This window comes from Zalophus californianus, chromosome X (assembly GCF_009762305.2).
Source record: "Zalophus californianus isolate mZalCal1 chromosome X, mZalCal1.pri.v2, whole genome shotgun sequence".
Lineage (NCBI taxonomy): Eukaryota > Metazoa > Chordata > Mammalia > Carnivora > Otariidae > Zalophus > Zalophus californianus.
The window spans coordinates 26,987,789-27,012,547 of record NC_045612.1 but is presented as its reverse complement, the minus strand read 5'-3'; the positions used below and the strand labels follow the sequence as shown (position 1 = coordinate 27,012,547).

General features: G+C 36.2%; 1 protein-coding gene across 8 annotated transcripts in view; it reads left to right on the top strand.

Annotated features, from left to right (window-relative positions):
- STAG2 (stromal antigen 2) overlaps positions 1-24,759 on the top strand; it is a 130,427-nt gene that overhangs the window by 33,552 nt on the left and 72,116 nt on the right. For 6 of the 8 annotated variants that reach the window (XM_027607807.2, XM_027607805.2, XM_027607802.2 and 3 more), the window contains 2 exons: positions 17,086-17,229; positions 20,378-20,456. In XM_027607807.2, the coding sequence (XP_027463608.1) occupies positions 17,186-17,229; positions 20,378-20,456 (123 nt within the window). In that variant the 5' untranslated portion in view covers positions 17,086-17,185. Of the gene's footprint in view, positions 1-17,084; positions 17,230-20,377; positions 20,457-24,759 lie in introns of those variants that run through there. The other 2 variants (XM_035725493.1, XM_027607808.2) reach the window with 1 other exon arrangement.

The following is a 24,759-nucleotide window of genomic DNA, read 5'->3' as shown; positions in this document are numbered from 1 at the left end:
TTCTCTAAATTTGTTCTGTTTCAGAATTGTTTTGGCGGTTGTAATTTTTTTGCCTTTTAACCTAAGGATCATTTTGTTGATTTTTGAAGGGAAAAAAAAAACTTGTTAGGATTTTTTAAAAAGGTTTTATTTATTTATTTATTAGAGAGAGAGAGAGAGAGAGAGAATGTGTGCAGGCACAGGCTGGGAGAGGGAGAGGGAAGGAATCTTAAGTGGACTCTGTGCTGAGCATGGAGCCTGACAAGGGGCTCCATCCCATGACCCCAAGATCATGACCCGAGCTGAAACCAAGAGTTGGATGCTCAACCAACAGAGCCACCCAGGCACCCCAAACCTTGCTAGGAATTTGATTAGACATTTTAAAGTTTTATTTTGGCATAATACTAGATTCATAAGAAGTTACCAAAACAGGAGAGAAGTTTCCATGTATTCTTGATTCAGTTTCAACCAATGAAAACATCTTGCATAACTATAGTACAATATCAAAACCAAGAAATTGGTATTGGTGGAATCCACAGAGTTTATTTAGATTTTTACAGTTATATGTGCACTCATTTGTGTGACTGTGTTTGTGTTTATGATTCTCTCCAATTTTTAAAAAAGATTTTACTCATTTTAAAGAAAGAGATAGCAGGGAGAGGGAGAAGCAGACTTCCCACTGAGTAGGGAGCCGGACACAGGGCCAGGACTTGGAGATCATGACCTGAGCCGAAGGCAGATGCTTAACCATCTGAGCCACCCAGGCGCCCCTGATGCTGTCCAATTTCACAATATCACAGGTGTAGATGGGTTTAACAACCACCACAAAGATAGAGAACTGTTACATCATCACAAAGATCCCTCATACTGCTTGTTTATAGTTATATTCATCCCCCTCCCTCACCTTCCTCAATTTTGTCCCAAATCCCTGGCAGCCACTAATTTGTTCACTATAATTATGTCATTCTGGAGGCTCTTACATAAATGGAACTCATACAGTATATAACCTGTTGAGATTAGCTTTTCTTCACTCAACATAATTGTCTTGAGATCCATCCAAGTTGTTGCATTCCATCAGTTAATTCCTTTGTATCGCTGAGTCATATTCCACAGTATGGATGTACCACAGTTTGTTTAACCATTGACTCATTGAAGGATATTTGAATTAGTGTTTATATCAGTTTGTATTACTTTGCTAGTGTTCTCATTAAAAAGTACCAGAAAGTGGGTGGCTTAAATGACCAATCTATTGTTTCGCACTTCTGGAGGCTAGATATCCCAGATCATGGTGTCAGCAAGGCTGGTTCCTTCTGAGGGTTGTGGGAGAGAGTCTGTTCAGTGTCTCTTGCCAAGCTTTTCGTGGTTGCTGACAATCTTTGGTGTTCCTTGGTTTATAAAAGCATCACCTTGGTCTCCACCTCCGTCTTCATCTGATGTTCTCACTGTGTACATGTCTCTCCAAATCCCCCTCCCCCATTTTTAAAAGATTTTTTTTTTATTTTTAAATAATCTATACCCAATGTGGGGCTCAAACCCACAACTCTAAGATCAAGAGTTGCTTGCTCCACCAACTGAGCCAGCCACGGCCCCCCAAATTTCCCCTCTTTATAAAGACACAAGTCATATAGGATTAGGGCCCATACTGAAGTCCTTATTTTAACTTGATAACTTCTGTAAATACCCTAACTCCAAATAAGGTCACATTCCAAGGTATGTGGGATTAGGATTTCAAAATATGAATTTTGGGGGGACACAATTCAACCTAGAACAAAATCAATTCCTATTTTTGGCCTTTACAAATAAAACTGTGAACATTTACATTCATATTTTTGTGTGGACATAGATTTCCATTTCTCTGGGATAAATGCTTGGGAATAAGTGCTGGTTCTTTTTCTTTTTTAATACTTTTTTTTTAAGATTTTATTTATTTGAGAGAGAGAAAATGAGAGAGAGCACGAGAGGGAAGAGGGTCAGAGGGAGAAGCAGACTCCCTGCTGAGCAGGGAGCCCGATGTGGGACTCTATCCTGCGACTCCAGGATCATGACCTGAGCCGAAGGCAGTCGCTTAACCAACTGAGCCACCCAGGCGCCCTAAGTGCTGGTTCTTATGGTAAATATATATATGGTTTTCTAGCTCTAAAAACTTTTACGTATAACAATACAATTTACATATGACATTGTATAAATTTAAGGTGTACAGTGTGTTGATGATACATTTATATATCGCAGTATGATCACCACCATAGCTTTTAGCTAACACTTCTATCTGGTCACATAAAGATCATTTCTTGGGGCACCTGGGTGGCTCAGTCAGTTAAGTGTCTTGCTTTGGCTCAGGTCATGATCTCAGGGTCCTGGGATGGAGCCCTGCTCAGCAGGGAGTCTGCTTCTCCCTCTCCCTCTGCCCCTTACCCCACTCGCCCAGCATGCACTTTCTCTTTCTCAAATGAAAATAAATAAAATCTAAAAAAAAGATCATTTCTTTTTTGTGGCAAGCATGTATGGCTTTTAGAAGTAACTTCTACACATTTTGCCAGAGTGGCTGTGTCATTTTACATTTCCACCAGCAGTATAAGAGAATCAGTTTCTTTGCATCTTTGCTGCCATTTGATTTTGTCACTCCTTTTTTTATCTTGGCCATTCTGATAGGAGTGATATCTTATTGTGGTTTTTATTCGCACTTTCTTCAATTCAGTTTTAACATGTGTTATTATAAAAGTTTTTTTTGGGTGCCTGGGTGGCTCATTTGGTAAGCGACTGCCTTCAGCTCAGGTTATGATCCCGGAGTCCTGGGATCAAGTCCCGCATCAAGCTCCCTGCTCGGCGGGGAGTCTGCTTCTCCCTCTCACCCTACCCCCTCTTGCACTCTCTCTCTGTTTCAAATAAATAAAATAAAATCTTTTTTTTTTTTTTAAGATTTTATTTATTTATTTGACAGAGAGAGACACAGGGAGAGCAGGAACACAAGCAGGGGGAGTGGGGGAGGGAGAAGCAGGCTTCCCGCCAAGCAGGGAGCCGGATGCGGGGCTCGATCCCAGGACCCTGGGATCATGACCTGAGCCGAAGGCAGACGCTTAACGACTGACCTGAGCCGAAGGCAGACGCTTAACGACTGAGCCACCCAGGCGCCCCAATAAAATAAAATCTTTAAAAAAAATTAAAATACTTTGTTAAAAAAAGTTTTTTTGATAATTACCTTTTTTCTCTTACACTTAACCTCTTGAGTTTTAATACCATTAACATGGTTACTTCATTTGCTATCCTACAGTAAAAAGAAAAATAGCTTCAGAAGAACAGAGTCAGTATTACAACAAACAACAAAACTATTAAGTAAAGTCTAAATTTTTTTTTTTTTTTAAGATTTCATTTATTTATTTGACAGAGAGAGCACAAGCAGGGAGAGCAGCAGGGCACAGGGAGAGGGAGAAGCAGACTCCCCACTGAACAGGGAGCCTGATGCGGGGCTTGATCCCAGGACCCTGGGATCATGACCTGAGCCAAAGGCAGATACTTAACCAACTGAGCCACCCAGGCACCCCCTAAATTTTCTTTATATTTCTTTTTGTCTATGGAGTTCATCTCACTAAGGATGTTGTGTTTTGCAGTCTTACTATAAGTGCTTTCTCTGTATACTCCTGTTCCCTAATGTACACGATTAGGTTTATTTTTCTAAATTCTTTCAACTCAGGAATTTCAGAAATTCAGTTTCATGTCTCGAATAGGTAATTCGTTTTTCTAAATCAAAAGTTAAAATTCAAAAAAAAAACATTAAAATTCAATATAGAGGTATGCATAGAAGTCTCCAGAGACTCCTGCCTTTGCTATTCTTTCTTTCATCCCCTCCCTCTTATAGGCAACTTAAAAAAATGTTTCTTGTCAATCCTTCCAGTAGTTCTTTTTGTGCAAATACATCCATATTTACATTTTTATTTTACTATTCTTTCTTGAAAGTAGTATACTGGCCAAAACAATTTGTTATAGACATTGATATTTAAGTGCCAGACCTAACAGAAGATGTTAAGAGTTGTGTTGATGATGTCTTCCATGGTGTGAGAGTTGAATCTGCCATACTGACCTGAACCATTTCATGATCTGTCTGCAAGTTATGATCAGTATGAATTAGTGAGATAGGTTTGCTAGTAATTATGCTGATGATTATTATATCATTGGAGAAATCTGCTTTTTACTCTGTAATTCTAGACAGAAAAAGAGAGGTGAAATACAGTTGAGAAACTGCTTGTTACTCTAATTTTAGAAAAAGAGGTGAAATATAGTTGAATACCTAGGGAGTTGTTATTGCTAGCCAAAGCAGGTGATAACAGGACTAACCTGTGTGTTGGGGTGGGGGGCATAATGAAGTAAAACTTTTAAGTAAAATGACATGAGTGGGATATTTGGCAAACATGAGCAGAATAATTTGCAAGAAGCAATTGAAGAGGAAATCTTTTTCTTGTTTGGAATTTATTAATCAGGAAAACGGAGCATAATCGCTGATGGTAGAGATTGCTTTTTATGATGAAAAGAGCATTTTGAGCACTTTGCCAAAGTAATAATCGTAGAATAAAATGGGAGACACTTGTGTATGAAGAATCTCCTTATGCATGTTGTTTTCAGATTTTTGCTAAATTATTTTGTGAAGTGGATCATTGCAACACATGTTTTTCTGTAGAAAGAATTTTCTAATTGAGAAGTTTCTTTCCTAATGACTGAGCAGATAAAATCATTAGTACAACAAATTATGTCTTAAAAGTAAGCTGGCAATAACTATAAACCTCTCCAATTTAAGATAGTAGTTTTGAGTTCTCTGCAGTATAGTATACTTTCAAGGGTACCTAATACTTAAAACATTAGTTCTAGTATATATTTTCCCTTAGTAGCATATCATTATTAATATTAAATATGTGCTGAATTATTATTTCGCTTCCTTTTTTAGCATTTAGATAATTCTTTGGGGGCTGTTTTTCAGGATGCTTTAATATATTTGTGGTGGTTTAGAAACAAGGTAGTCTTTTGGTCTCATTGCTCCAGGACTTTAAAAAATTCCCATCATCTTAGAGCTCAGATTGAGAGTTGGTCTTGTCTCCCTGTCTTTCATCATTGGATGGCATACGAAGGTGGATGAAATACACTCATGGGTGTATAAAGGCACTAAAAATGGAATAGGTTACAGAGCAAAATGTGGGGGCCCCTTGTAACGTCTAGTACCAGTAATCTGTATATGTTTTAACATTTTGATATCTCTTCTTACTGGATCATCTTTATGATGTACACAAATGATAAGCTCCCTCCCCCAAGTTTAATGGAAGCACATGCTATATTTTAGGGATCAGTAACTTTTAGTTCCTAGTATCATCACATGATGCAATTCTAGCATGTTAGCCCATGCAATCTAGCAGCTTGCTTGATTGCTGCTAGAAGGTTCTTGTTGCTTTTTTCCAGCTTTAAGTTATATGCTATTCTCTTGTGGGAAACTATGAAACTTATTCCATCAAATTTTGAACAAGGGAGAGAAATGTTGAACATTTATTAAATGGGTTTCAATGATCGTTTTCATACCATGTGGTGAGTAAATTTGAAAATGTAGCTGGGACTAGCTTGTATTGTTCAACCAAGTGCTTCCATTTTTTTTTTTTTTTTTAAAGCTAGGTATTTTTTTGGATCCTTTGCCATAAAGTTGCACAAGCTTTGGTTCATTTTTACCATATTAAATAGATAACAAAATCTGTTTGCCAAAACAAAGTACTTTTGAGTGTAGATATCAATTGTTAGTGGCTTATTTATAAAATTATATTTCAGGGGTACCGTGTGGCTCAATTGGTTCACGTCTGACTTTTGATTTCAGCTCAGGTCATGATCTCAGGGTTGTGAGATCGAGCCCTGTGCTTAAGATTCTCTCTCTCCCTCTCCCATCTGCCACCCCCCCCAAAAGAAAATTATATTTCAAAAGATACCAAAAGTTAAGGTCTAAAGTATGCTTGCTCAGTAGAAAGGTGTTCTCAAATGTTTGGTGATTTATACAATCTTGTGAGTTCATATGATAAATTGATAAAAGGTTGAAATTTAATTTTTTATTGTAAAAACTCATGAAATTTACCATCTTAACCTTTTTTTTTTTAGAGCGATAGATATCGTGAGGGGGTGGAGGGAGGGGTAGAGGGAGGGTGAGAATCTTAAGTAGGCTCCATGCCCAGCGTGGAGCCCAACACGGGGTTCAGTCTTAACGACTCTGAGATCATGACCTGAGCCAAAATCAAGAGTCCAGTGCTTAACTGAGCCATCCAAATGTCTCCCATCCTAATGGTGGGCAGTTCAGCAATTACATTGACACTGTTGTGCAACATCTCCAGAACTTTTCATCTTGAAAATCTGAAACTCTGTACTCATTAAACAACTCCCCTTTTCCCACTCCTTCCACCGGGTAAACACCATTCTACTTTCTGTTTCTATGAATTTGATTACTTTAGGTACCTCATCTCAGTGGAGTCATACAGTATTTGTCTTTTTGTGACTGACTGGCTTATTTTATGTAACATAATGTCTTGGAGGTTCATGAATGTTGTAGCATGTGACAGGATTTCCTTCCTTGTTAAGGATGAATAATATTCCCTTGTTTGTATACATCTTACTTTGTTTATTCATTCAGCTATTGATGGACATGTGGGCTGCTTCCACCTCTTGGCTATTGTGAATGAACAGTGCTGCTATGAATGTGGGTGTACAAATAATCTTGAGAATCAGCTTTCATTTGTTTTGGATATGTACCTGGAAGTGGGGATTGTTGGATCATATGGTAGTTCCATTTAAGAATTTTTGGGGAACCCCCATACTGTTTTGCATAGCAGATGCACAGTTTTGCAATCCTACTAGCAGTGCACAGGTGTTCAATTTTTTACACATCTTTGCAGATGCTTGCGTGTATTTTGATTCTAGCCGTCTCAGAGGGTATGAGGTGGTATCTCATTGTGGTTTTGATTTGATTTTGATTCAAGTCCTTTACACATTTTTTATTTGTGTTACTTGATATTTTGTTGTTGAGTTGTAGGAATTCTTTATATATTCTGGATATTAACCTCTTACCAGATACATTTTGCAGATATTTTCTCCCATTCTGTAGTTTGCCTTTTCAGTATGTTGATTGTGTCCTTTGATGTGTAAAATTTTTGATGTAGTCTCATTTGTCTATTTTTGCTTTTATTACCTGTTTATGGTGTCATATCCAAGAAATCATTGCCGAGTCCAGTGTTATGAGGCTTATCCTCTATGTTTTCTTGTAGAACTCTTATAGTTTTAGGTCTTAGATTTAGGTCTTTAACCCATTTTTAATTTTTTGTATATGGTGTGAGATAATGAATAGTTCATCTTCATATTTTGAATGTGGATATCCAGTTTTTCTAGCACCAGTTTTTGAAGAAACTGTCCTTTCCCAATGGAGTGGTCTTGGCACTCCTGTCAAAAATAATTTGGATGTGTATGCAAGGGTTTATTTCTGCCCTCTCCATTCTATTCTGTTGGGTCTGTATGTCTGTCTTTATGCCAGTAGCACACTGTTTGATTGTTGTAGTTTTGTGATATGTTTTGAAATCAGGAAGTGTGATTCCTCCAACTTTGTTTCCTTTTTTTTCCCCCCAGATTGTTTGGGTTATTTGTAGTACCTTGAGTTTTATGATGAATTTTTCTGTTTCTGCAAAAAAAATGCTCTTGAGATTTTGATAGGGATTGCATTGAATCTGTAGATTGTTTTGGGTAGTTTGGACATCTTAATAATAACAGTAATCCATTCAGTTTACATAGGGTATCTTTAGACTTACTTGAGTCTTCTTTAACTTCTTTTTTTTCCTCCAACATTTTATTTTTAAGTAATCTCTACATCCAGTGTGGGGCTCAAACTCATAACCCTGAGACCAAGAGTTGCATGCTCCATTGACTGAGCCAGTCAGGCACCCCAAGTGTCGTCTTTAATTTCATCCAGCAGTGTTTTGTAATTTTCAGTATATAAGTCTTCCACCTCCCTTGGTTAGGTTTATTCCTAAGAATTTTTTTCGTTTTGGTGTTTTGTAAATAGAATTATTTTCTTAGTTTCCTTTTGGATTGTTCATTGTTAGTGTATAGAAGCACAACTGATTTTTGTGTGTTGACTATGTATCCTGCAACTTTGCTGAATTTATTCTAATAGGTTTTTGTGTGTGTGTGTGTGTGAATGTGAAATTTTTGGGGTCTTCTATGTATAAGGTCATATCATCTGCAAACATAATTTTACTTCTTCCTTTAAAATTTGGATATCTTTTATTTCTTTTTCTTGCTTAACTGTTTTAGGTAGGACTCCTAATACTATGCTGAATAGAAGTGGTGAGAACAGGCATCCTTGCCTTATTTCTGATCTTAAAAGGGAAAGTTTCAGTCTTTTACCATTCAGTATCTTATTAGCTGTGAGCTTTTCATAAGTGGCCTTTGTTATATTGAAGTACTTTCCTGCTATTCCTACTTTGTTGAGTATTTTTATCATGGAAAGGTGTTGAATTTTATCAGATGCTTTTTCTGCACCAATTGAGACGATTATGAAATTTTTTGTCCTTCATTCTCTTAATATGGTGCATTGCTTGATTTTCGTGCATTGCACCAGCCTTGCATTCTGGAAATAAATCCCACTTGGTCATGGTGTATAATACTTAATAATGTGCTGTTGAATTTGGTTTGCTAGGAGGATTTCTGTATTGGTGTTCATCAGGGATGTTGGTCTGAGGTTTTTTGTAGTGTCTATCTGGCTTAAATTTAACTTTTAAAAAGTCATTTATGGGACGCCTCTGTGGCTCGGTCGATTAAGCATCTGCCTTCAGCTCAGGTCATGATCCCAGGAGTCCTGGGATTGAGTTCCCACATCGGGTTCCTTGCTAGGTGGGGAGCCTGCTTCTCCCTCTCCCTCTGCCTGCCACTCCCCCTGCTTGTGCTCTCTCCTTCTCTCTCTCTGACAAATAAAATAAATAAAATCTTTAAAAAAGTAAAAATGAAAAGTCATTTACATGTTTTAATCTTTAGGAAAGCTAAAGGTTAGAATTTAAATAAATACAGAGTACAATACATAAGACACTTCTGTCATTGTCTTTGTGTGGAATTACCAAATGAAGAACCAACCTCTTAGATCTGAAATAAGAAATGGGAAGTATCCATACTGATTTATAAACTTCATTGGGAAAGCATATTGGATTTCCAAACTTCAATATGAATATAATTCAAGCCTATGAATTGTATACTGTGCATGTTAGTAGAAAGTTTAGCAGTTTGTTTCAAGTGGATGCTAATGCTAGGTATTTTATTTTATTTTATTTTATTTTATTTTTTTTTTTAAAGATTTTATTTATTTGACAGAGACAGCAAGAGAGGGAACACAAGCAGGGGGAGTGGGGGAGGGAGAAGCAGGCTTCCCACTGAGCAGGGAACCCGATGCGGGGCTCGATCCCAGGACCCTGGGATCATGACCTGCGCCGAAGGCAGACGCTTAACGACTGAGCCACCCAGGCGCCCCTAATGCTAGGTATTTTAATAGGGTGTTATCTAACAGAAATGGAAGGCACAAAAACATTAAATATGTAGCATGTATGTTGTGTTTTGTGGTCATACTAAAATGACAAAAATTTTGTGCTTACTAGTAGTAACTGCAATTTTAAATTTTAATAATTTTTTAAAGATTTTATTTGAGAGAGTGAGAAAGCACAAGCAGGGCCAGGGGCAGAGGGAGAAGCAGACTCCCCACTGGAACGGGACATGGGGCTCACATGGGGCTCCATCCCAGGAGGCTGGGATCATGACCCGAGCCTAAGGCAGATGCTTAAACACTGAGCCATCCAGGCGCCCCACAATTCTAAATTTTATATTAAAATTTCCCATTATCCTCCATAAAGTGGTTTAGCTTGTTTACACTTCACTTTTATTATTGTTTATTGTTATTAACTTAGTTTTATTGTTGTTATTTTAATTACAATTGTATCTCCATCTTCCTGTGAATTAGTAATAAACACTCAGTATTTCATTTAGATAACTTTTTGTACACCTTGAATAAATAAATGTGAAATTTTAATGTAATCTGAGAATATGTGAAATAAAAATTTGGATTTCCCTTGAAATCCAGGCTGAAAATCCAGTAGATGTTTTCATCTACTTTGCTATGAAATCTGTCTTGATATCTGCTATTGCAGATATATGCAGTCTGCCAGTGAGCCAGCGGTGCCCAGTGTGAAGTGGGCTTGATGGTAATAGTGCACTGTGCTTATATTAATGTTGTATACCATTTACAAGTGTTCACACATGAATTTAGCTCATGGTTGTATTTTTGATTTTCAGATCTAGATATTCATTTATACCAGCTAATTGGATCTCACCTCTGAAATGTTGATAGTCGCTACACCCAGTTGTAATTATCACTGTTTATTCATGATGTCTTAACATACAGAAAGTTACATCAGTGGGGGCATATATATTTTTTAAATTAACTGCAAAAAGCTGAATACGGGTATTCTGGTATAAGTGAGATGAAGAGTGATCATTGACAGTATTTTTAAAAATTATTCATGCTATTGACCTTGGCAGACTGAGATAAGATTTTAAGGTGATAGTATATGATAAAACAAATATTTTATCTCTTTTAATACTTAGCTTGATATTTACTTGGTATTTATATGTTTTGATATTTATTTATAAAAATCAACTGCAGCTTGTTAGGGCACACTGGGGAAGCAGCAGACTTGGATAGTTGATATATGTCCAGTATATCAGGTATGATATGATGTCCAGCGTCTAGCAGCAGCCAGTGCCAGTATGGTAGACAGATGAGAGGAGGTTGTGGCATTCAGATTAGTGCAACTGGAGAGACACAGAGAGACTGTTTTTAGAGTTTAGGGGCAGGAATCCAGTTCCTGGGATGGGGTTGGTAGAAAATTTATAGCAAGAACAAAGCAGAGTATTGATCCTGGGATGACTCAGGCACAGGGTACAACTGAGTATAGGGTGAAAGAGTAGTGGGTCTGCAGGAATGAGGCAGAACCTTTTTCTTATCTCCCTCTTCTCCCCACCCCAATCCACAACTGGTAGTACTCATTTGTTGCCAAGTTCAGGAGTGGCATGCTAAATTTTCTACAGAAATCAGAACTGATGGTCGAGATCTGGGGCAAGCTGAGTATGTAGGTTGGGCCAGGTGATTCTAATTGTGTTTAGGACTGGAGTCCTATTTGGAAAGTATTGGGGGAATGTGGGTAGACAAGGAAACGAGGAAGATTGCTGAGCACCTACTATCACATACTTAAAAATAGGAGGGGAACAGGTGGATGTTTCCAGTTCTGTCTGGCTTTCGTTTCTGGCAATGTGTAGTGATGCCATATCTGTGCCCCAGCTTGCTCCTTCCCTTCTTCCTGAAAGTAGAAATTGTTTCAGAAGTGTTATGGCGTTAGTTGTGTTCAATTTGTCTATTTAGTTACTTGAGAAAGTCTTTTTACTTTTGGCCTCCTGCTTTCCTTCTGTATATTATTTTTTAAGTTTGTAAGGGCAGATATTTGACCTATCAGTTAGTTAGAAAATGTAGACAGGGTAATTAATTCTCTTAAGTATGCAGATTTCTTCCAGTACCATTTCCAGGCTACCTTTTCCTGTGCTAGAGCAGGTGCTACCATTAGAAATTCTTTTTTTTTTTTTTTGCAAGTCTCTCTTATTTTTATTTACTTTTAAGATTTTTATTTTTAAGTAATCCCTACACCCAACATGGTACTCAAACTACCATTAGAAATTCTTAAGGACTCCATCCAGGCTTATGGAAATGAAAATATATTTGCAAATGATACACGTATGTAGCTATGATATGAGTTTGCTATCAAAAAATGTTTTGGTTAGGGGCGCCTGGGTGACTCAGTCGGTTGCGCATCTGACCCTTCATCTTGTTTGGCTCAGGTCTTGATCTCAGGGTCGTGAGTTGAAGCCTCCAGGGGCTTAAAAAATGTTTTGGTTAAATTTTTTTTTACCTGGTCAGGGTATACATGATCATTGCTTGATTTGTCATTCTTTTCATCTTGTCATCTCCTCAGAAGACTTATAGCAGAAATTGGGGAGATAAAGATAGGGAGGAAAAATACCTTTTTGAGCAAGGAGAAATCTTTTTTTAAGTTCTTAGTAATCATTAAAGGGGAAGTAGATTTTCTTCTTTTGAATGTATGTTTTTACATATAACAATTTTTTGGTGAGCTTTTCATTTCTTAATTATTTACTCAAAGTTGCCACCTATCATTTGATGTAAGGAATGATAATAACTTGCCTGTTTTGATTAAATGTACTACTGTAGGAACTAAGTTTACCTTTTAACATTTCATGATCTCAACCTAAATGACAGACTTCCTCCTGTTGTCTTCTAAGCAGATAGGCCAGTAAAAGGAGCATGCCTATGGGTCTTGTCAGGAGTTCATAAAGTTTTTGTTCCCTGCTAATCTTGAGTAGATGAACATGATAAAGATCGTTTTTCAGGGGCTCCTGGGTGGTTCGGTTGGTAAAGCATGTGACTCTTGATCTCAGGGTCATGAGTTTGAGTCCCATGTTGGGTGTAGAGATTACTTTTTTAAAAAAAGATATTTTATGATAACACTCAGTTTTTTTGTAGATACTTTATGAGATTATGGACCTGAAATATGAATAAATCAGGTTTTACCAGCAGAGATATTTTATAATTCCTCAGGTAGTTGAGGTTTTAAAAGAGGACATTAAAAAATACATTTCCACCCTCATAATTTACTTTTTCCATATGAACAGTAAAATTGTAAATTAAAAATGTAAAAACCACCTGCATTGTCACCACCCTGATATGCTGTTTTCCTTTGCTGCTGCTTTTCTGTTGTAATATTGCATCCTAATATAGGGCTTTGATGCATCAAACTTGACCCATGTTGCTAGTCATCATAAAGTTTCATTGTAGGAGTTTTCTATTGATTGCAGTTTTGTACCATAAATTAACATATGGCTGGACATTTAGGTAGTTCCTACTTTAAAGTGTTGGTATTATAGTGATGGTGGCATTTCAGGTTATATGTATTTCTTGGATGTGATTCTCATAGATAGAAGGATGTAATCCTTTGGGAGGAGTGTTAAGGAGTGTTAAGATAATAGATTGGCATGCTTGTATGTGCTAAATTTGCTGGCTGTTAGCAGCTGACTGTTTCTGCATTTTTAGGGAAGTAACACACCTAGCTACTTTAAGTGCTTCCCTCACTCCTTAATAATATGTGGGTTCTGAGGGACCTTGTTAGTGATGGCTCTCTGTTTTGCAGCTTTTTATTTTTTATCTTGAGACCACTTGGGATTGAGTTAAAAGAACTTTGAAACAGTTAATTCTTTTACCAAAAAATCAAAATTACTTTAAGATTTTTAAACACTATCATAGAAAAACAGATTTTTTGTGTATTTTTACTTTTTCGGGGGATAATTTTAATGAATTAGCAAGTCATTTGAAGTTAAAGATGCAAGCATAACTATATAATTTTTTATATGTTTGTCTTTATATGTTATAGTAATTGGTGTCCAGCATGTTTTCGGAAGTGAGAGAAGAAAGCTTTTTTGTTACTGAATTAAACATGTAAGGTAAACTGAATAACAGGCCATAAACATTTATTATAGATAATTGGGAAAAGTTATGGTGATCAAGTTTTAGCTTTTAGATCTGTTTATATCAAAAGCAGTGCTGCTGAGAGCATTTACTTGAATTTAATACATAGAATTAAAAATATATAATCACCCATTTTTAATTCAATAATTATATATGAATGTATTTAACAAACCTTTAATGGCAGTATACTGTACACTTGAGCCTAAGGAAGTGGTTTTAAAGTATATTCAACCTATCTACAAATGTGTTTGCTTAGTTTTCAGTGAGGAGAAATAGAAGCTAATTGTTTTTGGATATATTTTTTCTCAAAAGGAACATAGTGATTGAGAATTAAAGCAAATTTCATTTCTGTGATTTATCTTTCAAAGCTTTTGGAATGTTAACTCTTCCATAGTAGTTGCAGAGAATTGGTACATGTGATAAAAAAAAAAAATCTCAATTTTTCCTTGACACTAGGTGAGAGCTCCACCTTGTGATCTTTGAGCATATTTTTTAAAAAATTAGTAACCTATAGTAGGCCAGAAATGGTGTGGTGAGTTTGATCATTAAACTCATACTTTTATTTGAACATTACATATTATTACAGTTTTGGGTTTTCCAACTTAGGACAAATGTTATTAAGTATATTTAAAGACCTTGTTTATAAGTTTTTTAATGTAAATCTTTGCGGTAACCAAATTGTATTTATATATAGCTGTAGACATTTAAAAAGAAAAAAATTCATAGCCTTTCCTGCATATAAAGTTTACATTCTTAAAAAAACCCCAATGCTAATTTACCCATTGCTTCTCCTTCTTTACCGTACAAAGCAATTTATCTTCTGAGCTGTGAAGAAATGTTTTGGTGGCAAATTGGTTATTTAGACAATGATTAAAATAGTAAAAACTCAGATACAAGCAGTTTAGTATTCATATTTAATAATATTAGGTAGCAGTAGAGGTAAGTGCCTTCTTGTAGAAACACATTTTCATGTTTATTGGTATAAGTAGTTCGATAAGGGCAAGGATCTCTCCTGTTCACCACTGTATGCCCCAGTGCCCAGCACTGTGTTTGGTACATGGTAGTTACTTTTAATTGGTTGAATGGATTTTTAATACTTAGAAACTCCTTAAAACAAGTATTTAACTGGGATAGGGAGTTGGCCAGTGTAATTATTTTTTCTACATCTCTTAGACCTTGTCATGATATTTCTTTTTAAAATACAGACACCTCGTCTGAGAGACTCACATCTTCATAAATTCCATTTTTCTTTTGTGTTTGCTTTGGTTTCTAATTACCAAATAAATGTTAATATGCCCTATATGCTGAACAAAATAATTTGACCTGGCAGAACTTGTACACTAGAAATTTGCGCTATTTGGAAGAAGGTGAAAAGTGTATCACATACTTATTTTATTTGGTGTTCTCTGCTTTTCAGAGCTGATGCATTCTTTATGTCCCTTAGGAGAATATAGTTATGAACTGCTTTTAAAAAATTCTATATTTAAGGATTGCAGCAAGTTTGGTTTTATAAAATGCTTGAGGGGTGGGTAGAGGGCATTGCAGGTAGGCAGACAAAACAAGCACTTTATTTCCAACTTACCATCTAGATTGCCTGACATGTTGGTTAGAACTTATTAGCTCTATACTTCTCCAGCTCCCTTATAAAAAACAAAATTGTTTTTTAAGAAATGTTTTTTTTTAATAAGTTGGGATTTTTAGGAGTCTAGGGTGTATCCTACATGTGATGTCAAGCTTCAGAACTCTTGTGTGCTACTTAGATAATACCTTCAGTTACAATACGAATATTAACAGATTAATAGTTAGTGGTTTTAGAGGAGAACAATCCTGGGACCATGATTTGGTGCAAGGAGAAGACCATTCCAACAGTCATATCTAAATAAAGATTTTATAGTATCAGTACTCTTCAGAAAAAAAACCTCAAAGTGGTGGTATAGACCACTCTTGATTTGTGGATTATTCATTATTGTTTGTGCTATTACCTCATTATTTTGTTGTTCATGGTAGCTTAATTAGAGTGAGCTAGGAAATTCAGTGTTTTGAGTTTTTTTTAAGATTTTATTTATTTATTTGAGAAAGAGAGAATGAGAGAGAGAGAGCACAAGAGGGAAGAGGGTCAGAGGGAGAAGCAGACTCCCTGCCGAGCAGGGAGCCCGATGCGGGACTCGATCCTGGGACTCCAGGATCATGACCTGAGCCGAAGGCAGTCGCTTAACCAACTGAGCCACCCAGGCGCCCTAGCTAGCTCCTTTTAACTGTACTGTACATCATCAGCAAAAAGCTGTAGAATTTTCAGACATCTTGTATTATGGTTTAAACTTGTCATGAGGATTTTAGGACCAGTGAAAGAGTCACATTCTGTTCCTAGTTAGGGCATATGTCTTTTTTTGTTTGTTTGTTTTTTAAGGGCATATGTCTTTTTAAGATGAATTTTTACTTTATTTTATTTTTATTAAAATCAGAACATTTATTGTGTGACTCATCGTTGAAATCCTTAAGATGCGCTGGATGCTGCAACAGCTGTCCTCTTGAGTTTAGGTGTTGTTTTCTTCATGGAATCCATGCCTGAATCTGCGGTTTACAATTAGGTGCCTCATTCGACCAGTCCCAGTGGTATTTCGTCTTTTAGCCTCGGCGCTTCACTTGTACTTTCTCTTTGGCTTGGCAGGATAGCCACATTTGCCACAGGCTGACTTCTGAAGGTGGTAGGCCTTAGAGCCACAGTGGTGGCACAGTGTGTGTCTTAACGGCAATGCTTTCCAGTGATTATTTCCCTTCAGCATCTTGTTTCTGTGGCTAAGACCAAAGAGCGAGAATCATAACAAATTTTGAAAATAATTATAATACAAGGGTTTTTCTTTGTATCTGTTGTTACTGTTATGGGACTGCAGCAGTTCATAACAAATCCATATCTAAAAAAGGCACTCAGGGTGCCTGGTTGGCTCATGCGGTTAAGCGTCTTACTGCGTCTCACTCTTGATTTCTGCTCAGGTCATGATCTCAGGGTCCTGGGATCGAGCCCCTTATTGGGCTCCCTGCTTAACGGGGAGTCTGTTTCCTCACCTTCCCTCTGCCCCTCCCCCTACTTGCACTCTCTCTCTCTCTCTCAAATAAATAAATGTTAAAAAAAAAAGGCAGTTAAATGCAAGGGGGAAAAATCCTTAAAGGACAGTAGCAGGCCCTGGGAAATTTAGGGTCTTTTTTAAAGATTTTTGTTTATTTGACTGAGAGAGATACACAATGAGAGAGAGAACACAAGCAGGGGGCGTGGGAGAGGGAGAAGCAGGCTCCCTGCAGAGCAGGGAGCCCGATGCGGGGCTCGATCCCAGGACCCTGGGACCATGACCTGAGCCAAAGGCAGACGCTTAACGACTGAGCCACCCAGGCGCCACTGGGAAATTTAGTTTTTGAGTATAGATATCCTTCCCAATATTTTTCACTTGTTGGTAATAAATATGGCATCCCTTCCCTTAAAGGAATTGTTTGTCTTAGAAGAAAGAAGCAAACCATTGTTTTACCCACGTAAATCTATGAATATATTTCTGACATTGAGGTGTTCCAGAAGATGATAAAGAAATGATAGCAGCTCCAGAAATACCAACTGATTTTAATCTACTACAGTAAGTATATTATGAAAATTTTTAAATCCTTTTCCACAAAATGGGAAATATATTAACTTCAGTTAAAATTATTTCTGCAGAAGATCTAATATATAAGATAAAAGTATGTATATTTTGAAACAGTTTATATCAGTGCTCATTGGTTTCTGTAACAGTGATTCCATGGTGTTTTTGTACTATGTTTTAAATTTATTTTTTAATTTAGATACAGTACAATTTATTATTTTGCTGTGCAGTTCTTTGAATCCATATTTAGTTTTACAATACCAACTGTTTTGAGGGAGTGCCATGAAATTCTTAAGTTAGGTGTCCTCATTGGTAAGGAATATATACCACATAGTATTTAGGGTGTAATATCAGATTTCTTTTATAAAATCCACTGATAATAGGCTTAAATCTGGGAGGGTTGGACATGCTATCCATATATTTTTTTTAAAACAAATTACATGCTTATTGGTCTATAAAGTGACTTCAACATAGGTATTTTCTTTACTCTTGTCTTAAAAGCTACCTATACCTCTTTTTCAACTTTTATTCTGATTACTCTTTAGTATTTGATGTAGGAAGGAATTTAAGCTACTGTATGTAATAGTGGTTTTCATACTAAGCTGCAGTTTCACGAGGTTCCTCAGTGAAAAAGAAACCTTTAAACTGCCTTTGGGTCCCTTTAACTGTACACACATAGACCATTACTGTATTTGCTGTTGGAATTTTTATAACACTTGATTTGAAAATAATTTGGTTGCTAAAAGTTTTGAAAACTTCAGATAGATACCTTTGTACATAATGGTAGCCAGTGTCTACTTTTGATGCTTTATAGATTTTCATTTTAAAATAATTTTATTATTTTCGGTGGAGACTAAGGTGGTCTACTGGGATATTGCCAGTATTTCAAAGTATGCTTTTTAATGTGATTTTAATCCCAGTGTATATGGACTCTATTTGAAGATTCTTGAGGGAAATTTCTTGTTTTTGTTGGAGGATACAGGATAGTCAGGAAAAAATAATTTTTGGTTGGAGTATTATAAAATTAGGAAATTTCTTAAATATGTTAATTAAGATTGGAGACAATTAAGAATGTTTGTATTATAAACTAGACTACTGACTATTAGAATATCTCAAGTAATTAAGGCCTGAAATAGGATAATGGATAAGAGGGAATTGATGTGGTGGAGGTAGACTAGACAGTATTTGGTTGGGTATGTGAGATGGACGGCAGGGTAAAGAGAAAGGCGTGGAAGAGTCAGTTATATGATAGATGGCTCATGAAATTTCAAGCCACTAAAAGGTTAACCTAGTATGCTCCATAAACATACTAGCATAGGTTATTTTACCTGGGATAAGTATAGGTGGTGGTGTTCTTTTGAACTTAAAAGCAGAGGAAAACATTGGAGAAAGACTTTCAAGAACATTTCTTCTCTGGTTGGGGTTATTTTAGACTCCTATCCTGATTACTCTAGCTTTCTTCATAAGGTTTTCCAGTTAGTAATCAAACCTCTAGTGGCTCATTCTTTTAGTTGGGATAGCCTGGAGATGCGGATTAAGAGTGTAATTGAGCCTGTGATTACTCTGTGGCCATTGGAATATTGCAAAGACTAGTGATTGTTTGCAGGCTTAATAGCAGTTACGGATCTAAGAGAGCTGGTGTCCCACAAATGTCTTGGGAAGAAGTATTACTTATATACAGCAAGATACTTAAAAACTTTCTTTCTTTCTTTTTGCAAGGCTGTATAGAATATTGATGACCACAGTCTTCTTAAGATGTAACAGGCATGAGTTTCAGGGTTAATATTACAGTAGTCATTCAGGTTTTGGTGCATTAATTCTTGGGAAATGGTACTTTTAGGCCCTTTCCTCACAACATTATAGGACATAGGATTGCCACTATCTTCAATACATTGTTTAAATTACATTGTAGGTAAGTGCTATAAATAGTAATCTTTTTCCTTGCTAGCACCTTAACTATTACTATAGGTATATAAAGTATTTCTACCTCATAGCCTCTGGACAGCTGGTTATTTTAGCAATAAAAATGGAAATAGAAGAAATCTAGTTAGAGAAGACTAGCTTTAGAAAGAATAGCTTTGCATTTTGATTCCATTTGTTTTAAGCAAAACTGGCACCAGGATTACATATTTGAAGTGGTAAAACTTTTATCTTTTATGGGTGTGGCTCAATTCTAAAATCCATTATGACCCAAATTTCAAGTATGCCTTGCCTTCAGCATTTAAATGAGGGTATGTTACCACTATTTAGGTAGATTGACCATGTTTGCATATATAGGAAGCATTACACATGTGTATTTAAATTAGTCTTCTTCCTTATGTGTGAGAAAATCCAGGTTATATAAAACACGCCACCTACTCCAAAATAAGGGACAACTTTTTAGAATTATAGATTTACATATTGGAAGAGATTGAAGAGACTTTAGAGATTTCATTCTTTCTTGCATATACATTGTTTATAGATGAAAAGATTGAGAGGTTGTCACTTGTCTAAGATCACAGTTTCTTAGTACTAGAACCAGTTCTCCTGACTGTAGTGTACCATCTCTTGACTTCATAAAGGATTTTGATCAATTAGCATTTCCCTCTTGTATTTCAAATGGTTTAGTTTGTAAAAATGTTTTATACATATCCTTTCAGAAGTACATGTTTTGTGTAGTTAGAATTACAAATTTTTTTTTTGAGTGAGAGAGGAGTGGTCAGTGGATTCTTAATATTACTAAAATTCCCTAAAGGTCATCCAGTTCCTAGTGTTAAAATGCAGTCTTCTCTGAATTCCATGGTCTTGAATCCGAAAATGAAACCAGCCATTAACAATAGAACACCACAGTTCCTAGGGTTAAAATTTCGAGAGCCACTGGTATTATACATTTTTATGTCTCGGTTAAAAATTAAGAGAATAAAAAATGTTTAGGTTTTTTTTTTTGTTTTAGATTATTGTTTTGTAGTTTGTTATATAATTTTATGTTTGGTAATATGCTATGGTATGATGTTTTGGGGAAGCATCTTAATTATATCTAATGCTAATAAGGAGTTTTGTAAAGAGTTAACCAAGCCTTTCTTTTAGAAAATATGGCAAAAATTAGAAACTCCACCTATATTTCTAAGGCAAGTTTTAAATAATTGCTTATCTTTCGTCACAGGGAGTCAGAAACACATTTTTCTTCTGACACAGATTTTGAAGACATTGAAGGAAAAAACCAAAAACAAGGCAAAGGAAAAGTATGTACAGAATATATGACTTTATTTTGGTTCCTAAGGTCATTTGTATATATATATATGCATACATACATATAAAATATAGCTGTTTTAGTTATGTCTCAGCTGTTGTCTTTTAAAAGTGCTTTTTTCCCCCCCGATTGGTTTGGTAAGCCTGAATACATATGGTTTCTTCGGCTTCTAGGTCAAATATCTTTTGATTATCTATTTTCTACTACTGTAAAGTTGAAATTAATAATACAGCCCTCTTTTAAAAAAAAATTTATTAAGTCCTTAATTTTAATTCCAGTATAGTTAACATACAGTGTAATATTAGTTTTAGGTGTACAATATATTGATTCAACAATTCTATACATTACTCAGTGTTTGTTATGATAAGTATACTCTTTAATCCCCATCACCTATTTCACCCATCCCCCCCACCCACCTCCCTCTGGTAACCATCAGTTTGTTCTCTTTAGTTAAGAGTCTGTTTCTTGGTTTGTCTCGCTCTTTTTTTCTTTGTTTCTTAAATTCCACATATGAGTGAAATCATATGGTATTTGTCTTTCTCTGACTTACTCTCGAGCTCCATCTATGTTTTTGCACATGGCAAGATTTCATTCTTTTTTTTATGGCTAAATAATTTTCCATTGTATATATAGACACCACATCTTCTTTATCCATTCATCTATTGATGGACATTTGCACTGCTTCCGTAATTTGGCTATTGTAAATAATGCTGCAGTAAACATAGGAGTGCATATATCTTTTCAAATTAGCGGTTTTGTATTCTTTGGGTAAATACCCAGTAGTGTGATTACTGGATCATAGGGTAGTTTATTTTTAATGTTTTGAGGAACCTCTATACTGTTTTCCACAGTGACTGCACCAGTTTCCATTCCCACTAACAGTGCGTGAGGGTTCCTTTTCTCCACATCCTCACCAACACTTGTTTCTAATAGTTTATTTTGTAAAGCACAGTATGCTAAGCACAATGTGATATTCTTTTGGCTTTATTTACGCATGAGTAGTCAAACATAAGTGAGGCAAACAAAAATAAAATTTCTTATTCTAAAGCATCCTAAAAGTGTAACCTATAACCAGTTTAAGTCAAGTAGGTTACAGTTAACAAGAGTTTTACTCATTATAAGTAATGTCAAGGATATAAACTAACAAAGTGAGGGGCGCCTGGCCAGCTCAGTTGGAAGAGCACTCGACTCCTGATCTCCAGGTCATGAGTTCACGCCTCACATTGGGTGTAGGGATTACTTAAATAAATAAAACTTAAAAAAAAAAAAAAAACTAACAAAATGAGGTTCTGAGTCAGTAGAATGCATATTTAGAATATGAATGCATAGCCTGAGGACTCTGGATTATTTGGTGAATTGTTAAATTATTTTGATGTTTTGGAAAGTACATTTGACTGTGCATGTGTGTAAATACAGTGTGCAAAAGATGACTTGTTTTTGTTCACCATTTTCCTTCCCAAATGAATTTTCGATTTATATTTTCTTACAACACATTTACTTTTATTTTTTTATCTATTCACTTATGTAAAAAAATTTTTTTAAAGATTTTATTTATTTAGAGAGCACGAGCAGGGCTAAGGGCAGAGAGAGAGGGAGAGAAAGAATCTCAAGCAGACTCCACGCTGAGCATGGAGCCCCATGCGGGGCTTGATCTCATGACCCTGAGGTCATGACCTAAGCTGAAATCAAGAGTCAGGTGCTTAACTGACTGTGCCACCCAGGCACCCTGACACATTTACTTTTAAAAAGTCTGTAATAGTGATGCCTGGGTGGCGCAGTCAGTTAAGCATCTGCCTTCGGCTCAGGTCATGATCCCAGGGTCCTGGGATCAAGCCCTCCATCGGGCTCCTTGCTCAGCGGGGAGCCTGCTTCTCCCTCTCCCATTCCCCCTTTTTGTGCTCTCTCTCTCTCTGACAAATAAATAAATTCTTAAAAAAAAGAAAAAGTCTATAATACAGAAATGTACAGTGAACAAAGTAGATTTCCCTATAAACCTATCACACAGAGGTAAGATATTCTTTTTTTTTTTTTTAAAGATTTTATTTATTTATTTGAGAGAGAGAATGAGAAAGAGAGAGAGCATGAGAGGGGGGAGGGTCAGAGGGAGAAGCGGATTCCCCGCCGAGCAGGGAGCCCGATGTGGGACTCGATCCCAGGACTCCAGGATCATGACCTGAGCCGAAGGCAGTCGCTTAACCAACTGAGCCACCCAGGCGCCCCAAGATATTCTTTAAACATTTTGATGAGCATTCTTTTGTACATATACCTGTCGTGTTTACATGCACATAGAATTTTACTTAAATGGATTCATGCTATGCAAACTGTTTAATTTGCTTTTAAAACTTAATAGTATGTTGTAAGCAGCTTTCCTATCAGTGAATTTTTCCTGTCATTTCTAATGGTGTCAGAGCATCCCATTTTATGTATGGAATATAATTTATTTAATCCTTGGCATATATTTTTAGAGTTCATATAATCCATGTTTCATAATTTCATATCCTTTTTTAGTCTCTTAAAATGTAGAAATTTTGAGACAGAAAAAGTGAATGAATAAAATGTTAACTCATGACTGTCCAAAGACAGCCAAATTCTAGTGGGTAGTATATGGTTATTCATTTGAAAACCAATTTTTTTTGTTCTGCAACCATCTTGCAAAACTGAAAATACACTTTTGACTTGGATTTAATCTACAGGTTGGGACAAGACATCTGAATAGGGGACTCCCCAAAGTTTTTGTGCCACACTTTAACTTTGTATAGTCACTGCTATGAATGAGGTATTAGGGCTCAGATTAATGATTTATTATAATAATAATAGTAACTACACTTTGACACTATACTGTGTATGTTCCAAGCACTGTGCTAAAAATATGTTCTGTAATTTAATATTTGAACCACTCTGTGAATTAGAAAACTTACTGATTTTATAGATAGGAAACTGGTCCAGAGAAGTTCAGTGGTTAAAGGATTTGAGCCCACATCTGTTAAAAGGTGGTGAGAGCAGAAGCAGGGTTAGGGGCAGAGGAAGTGGAAGAAGCAGATTCCCCGCTGAGCAGGAAGCCTGATGTGGGGCTCCATCCCAGGACTCTGGGATCATGACCTGAGCTGAAGGCAGAGGCTTAACCAACTGAGACACCCAGGCGCCCTCCCCCCATAGTCTTTCTTTAGAGATGTTTTTAATCTACAAGATTATGCCCAGGTTAGCGTGTTTACTTCTTGTACTTCCTGTATTATTCCTTGCACGTTGTTTTTTTTTTTTCTAGCATAGGATATGCATTGAGCCGTTTTAATTGTACTAATTAGTTTTCCATACCAACAGGGAATATTGAAGCATATGATAGATAAATTGCAAAATATAATTCCATTGAATTAACATTAACATTTTATACTATCCTAGTGTACTCTCTGTAGTTGATCTTTTCTTTCACCCTTATCTCTGAAATTCCTTTTACTGGGGACAATAACCTTTTATTCTACAATTAGGAATTAATGACAGGTTCACAAAGACTGAATCTAATTAACAAAATAATGTAAATTAACAAGTAATATATTTCAGTTGTTAGGAAGGAGTTTGAAGTAGTTGTAAAAAGAGTAGGGTGGTTTGGACTCTTGAGGAAGGAGGAAGGACTGTCTGTCGAACAAAGTATAGAAACATACAGGCTGTCAGTAGAAATACGTTTGTAGACCTGGCGGTAGACCAGGGGTCTGCAAACTATGGCCTGTTTTTATACTGTCCATGAGCTAAGAATGGTTTTTATATTTTTAAAGCGTTGTAAAAATAAGCAAAGAATATATGACAGAAGTGGAATGTGGTGGCCCGCAAAGCCTGAAATATTTACTGTCTGGGGTGTTTTACAGAAAGTTTGCTGATCCTTGCTCTAGATCATAGAAATGTGTAGGTTGAAAAGAGACCTAGAAATCATCTATTCTAATCTGTAAAGATTTAATACAACTCTGACATTTTAGAAATGAGGACTCTTGAGTTAGGGAATGACTTGCTTTTCTATAACAAGTTAAAAGGCTGTGGGAAGTATTTTATAACTGAAGCATGTAGGCAACCTTTTCACTGATTTATGAAGTCCCCACTCCCCAGTATTGACAACTTCCTTATAAAGGGGCTTCATTTCCATAGTGTTCATTAAATGAATTTTCATAATAAATGTTATCACTAGTTGTACAGAGGAACATGATTTTTTACATTTGAATTCTCCTTCATTTATTCGGAATAAGGATGAGGTTGATACACCTATTCATACTTTTTAGAATTCCTTTGTCATTGCACTGCAATAATTTATA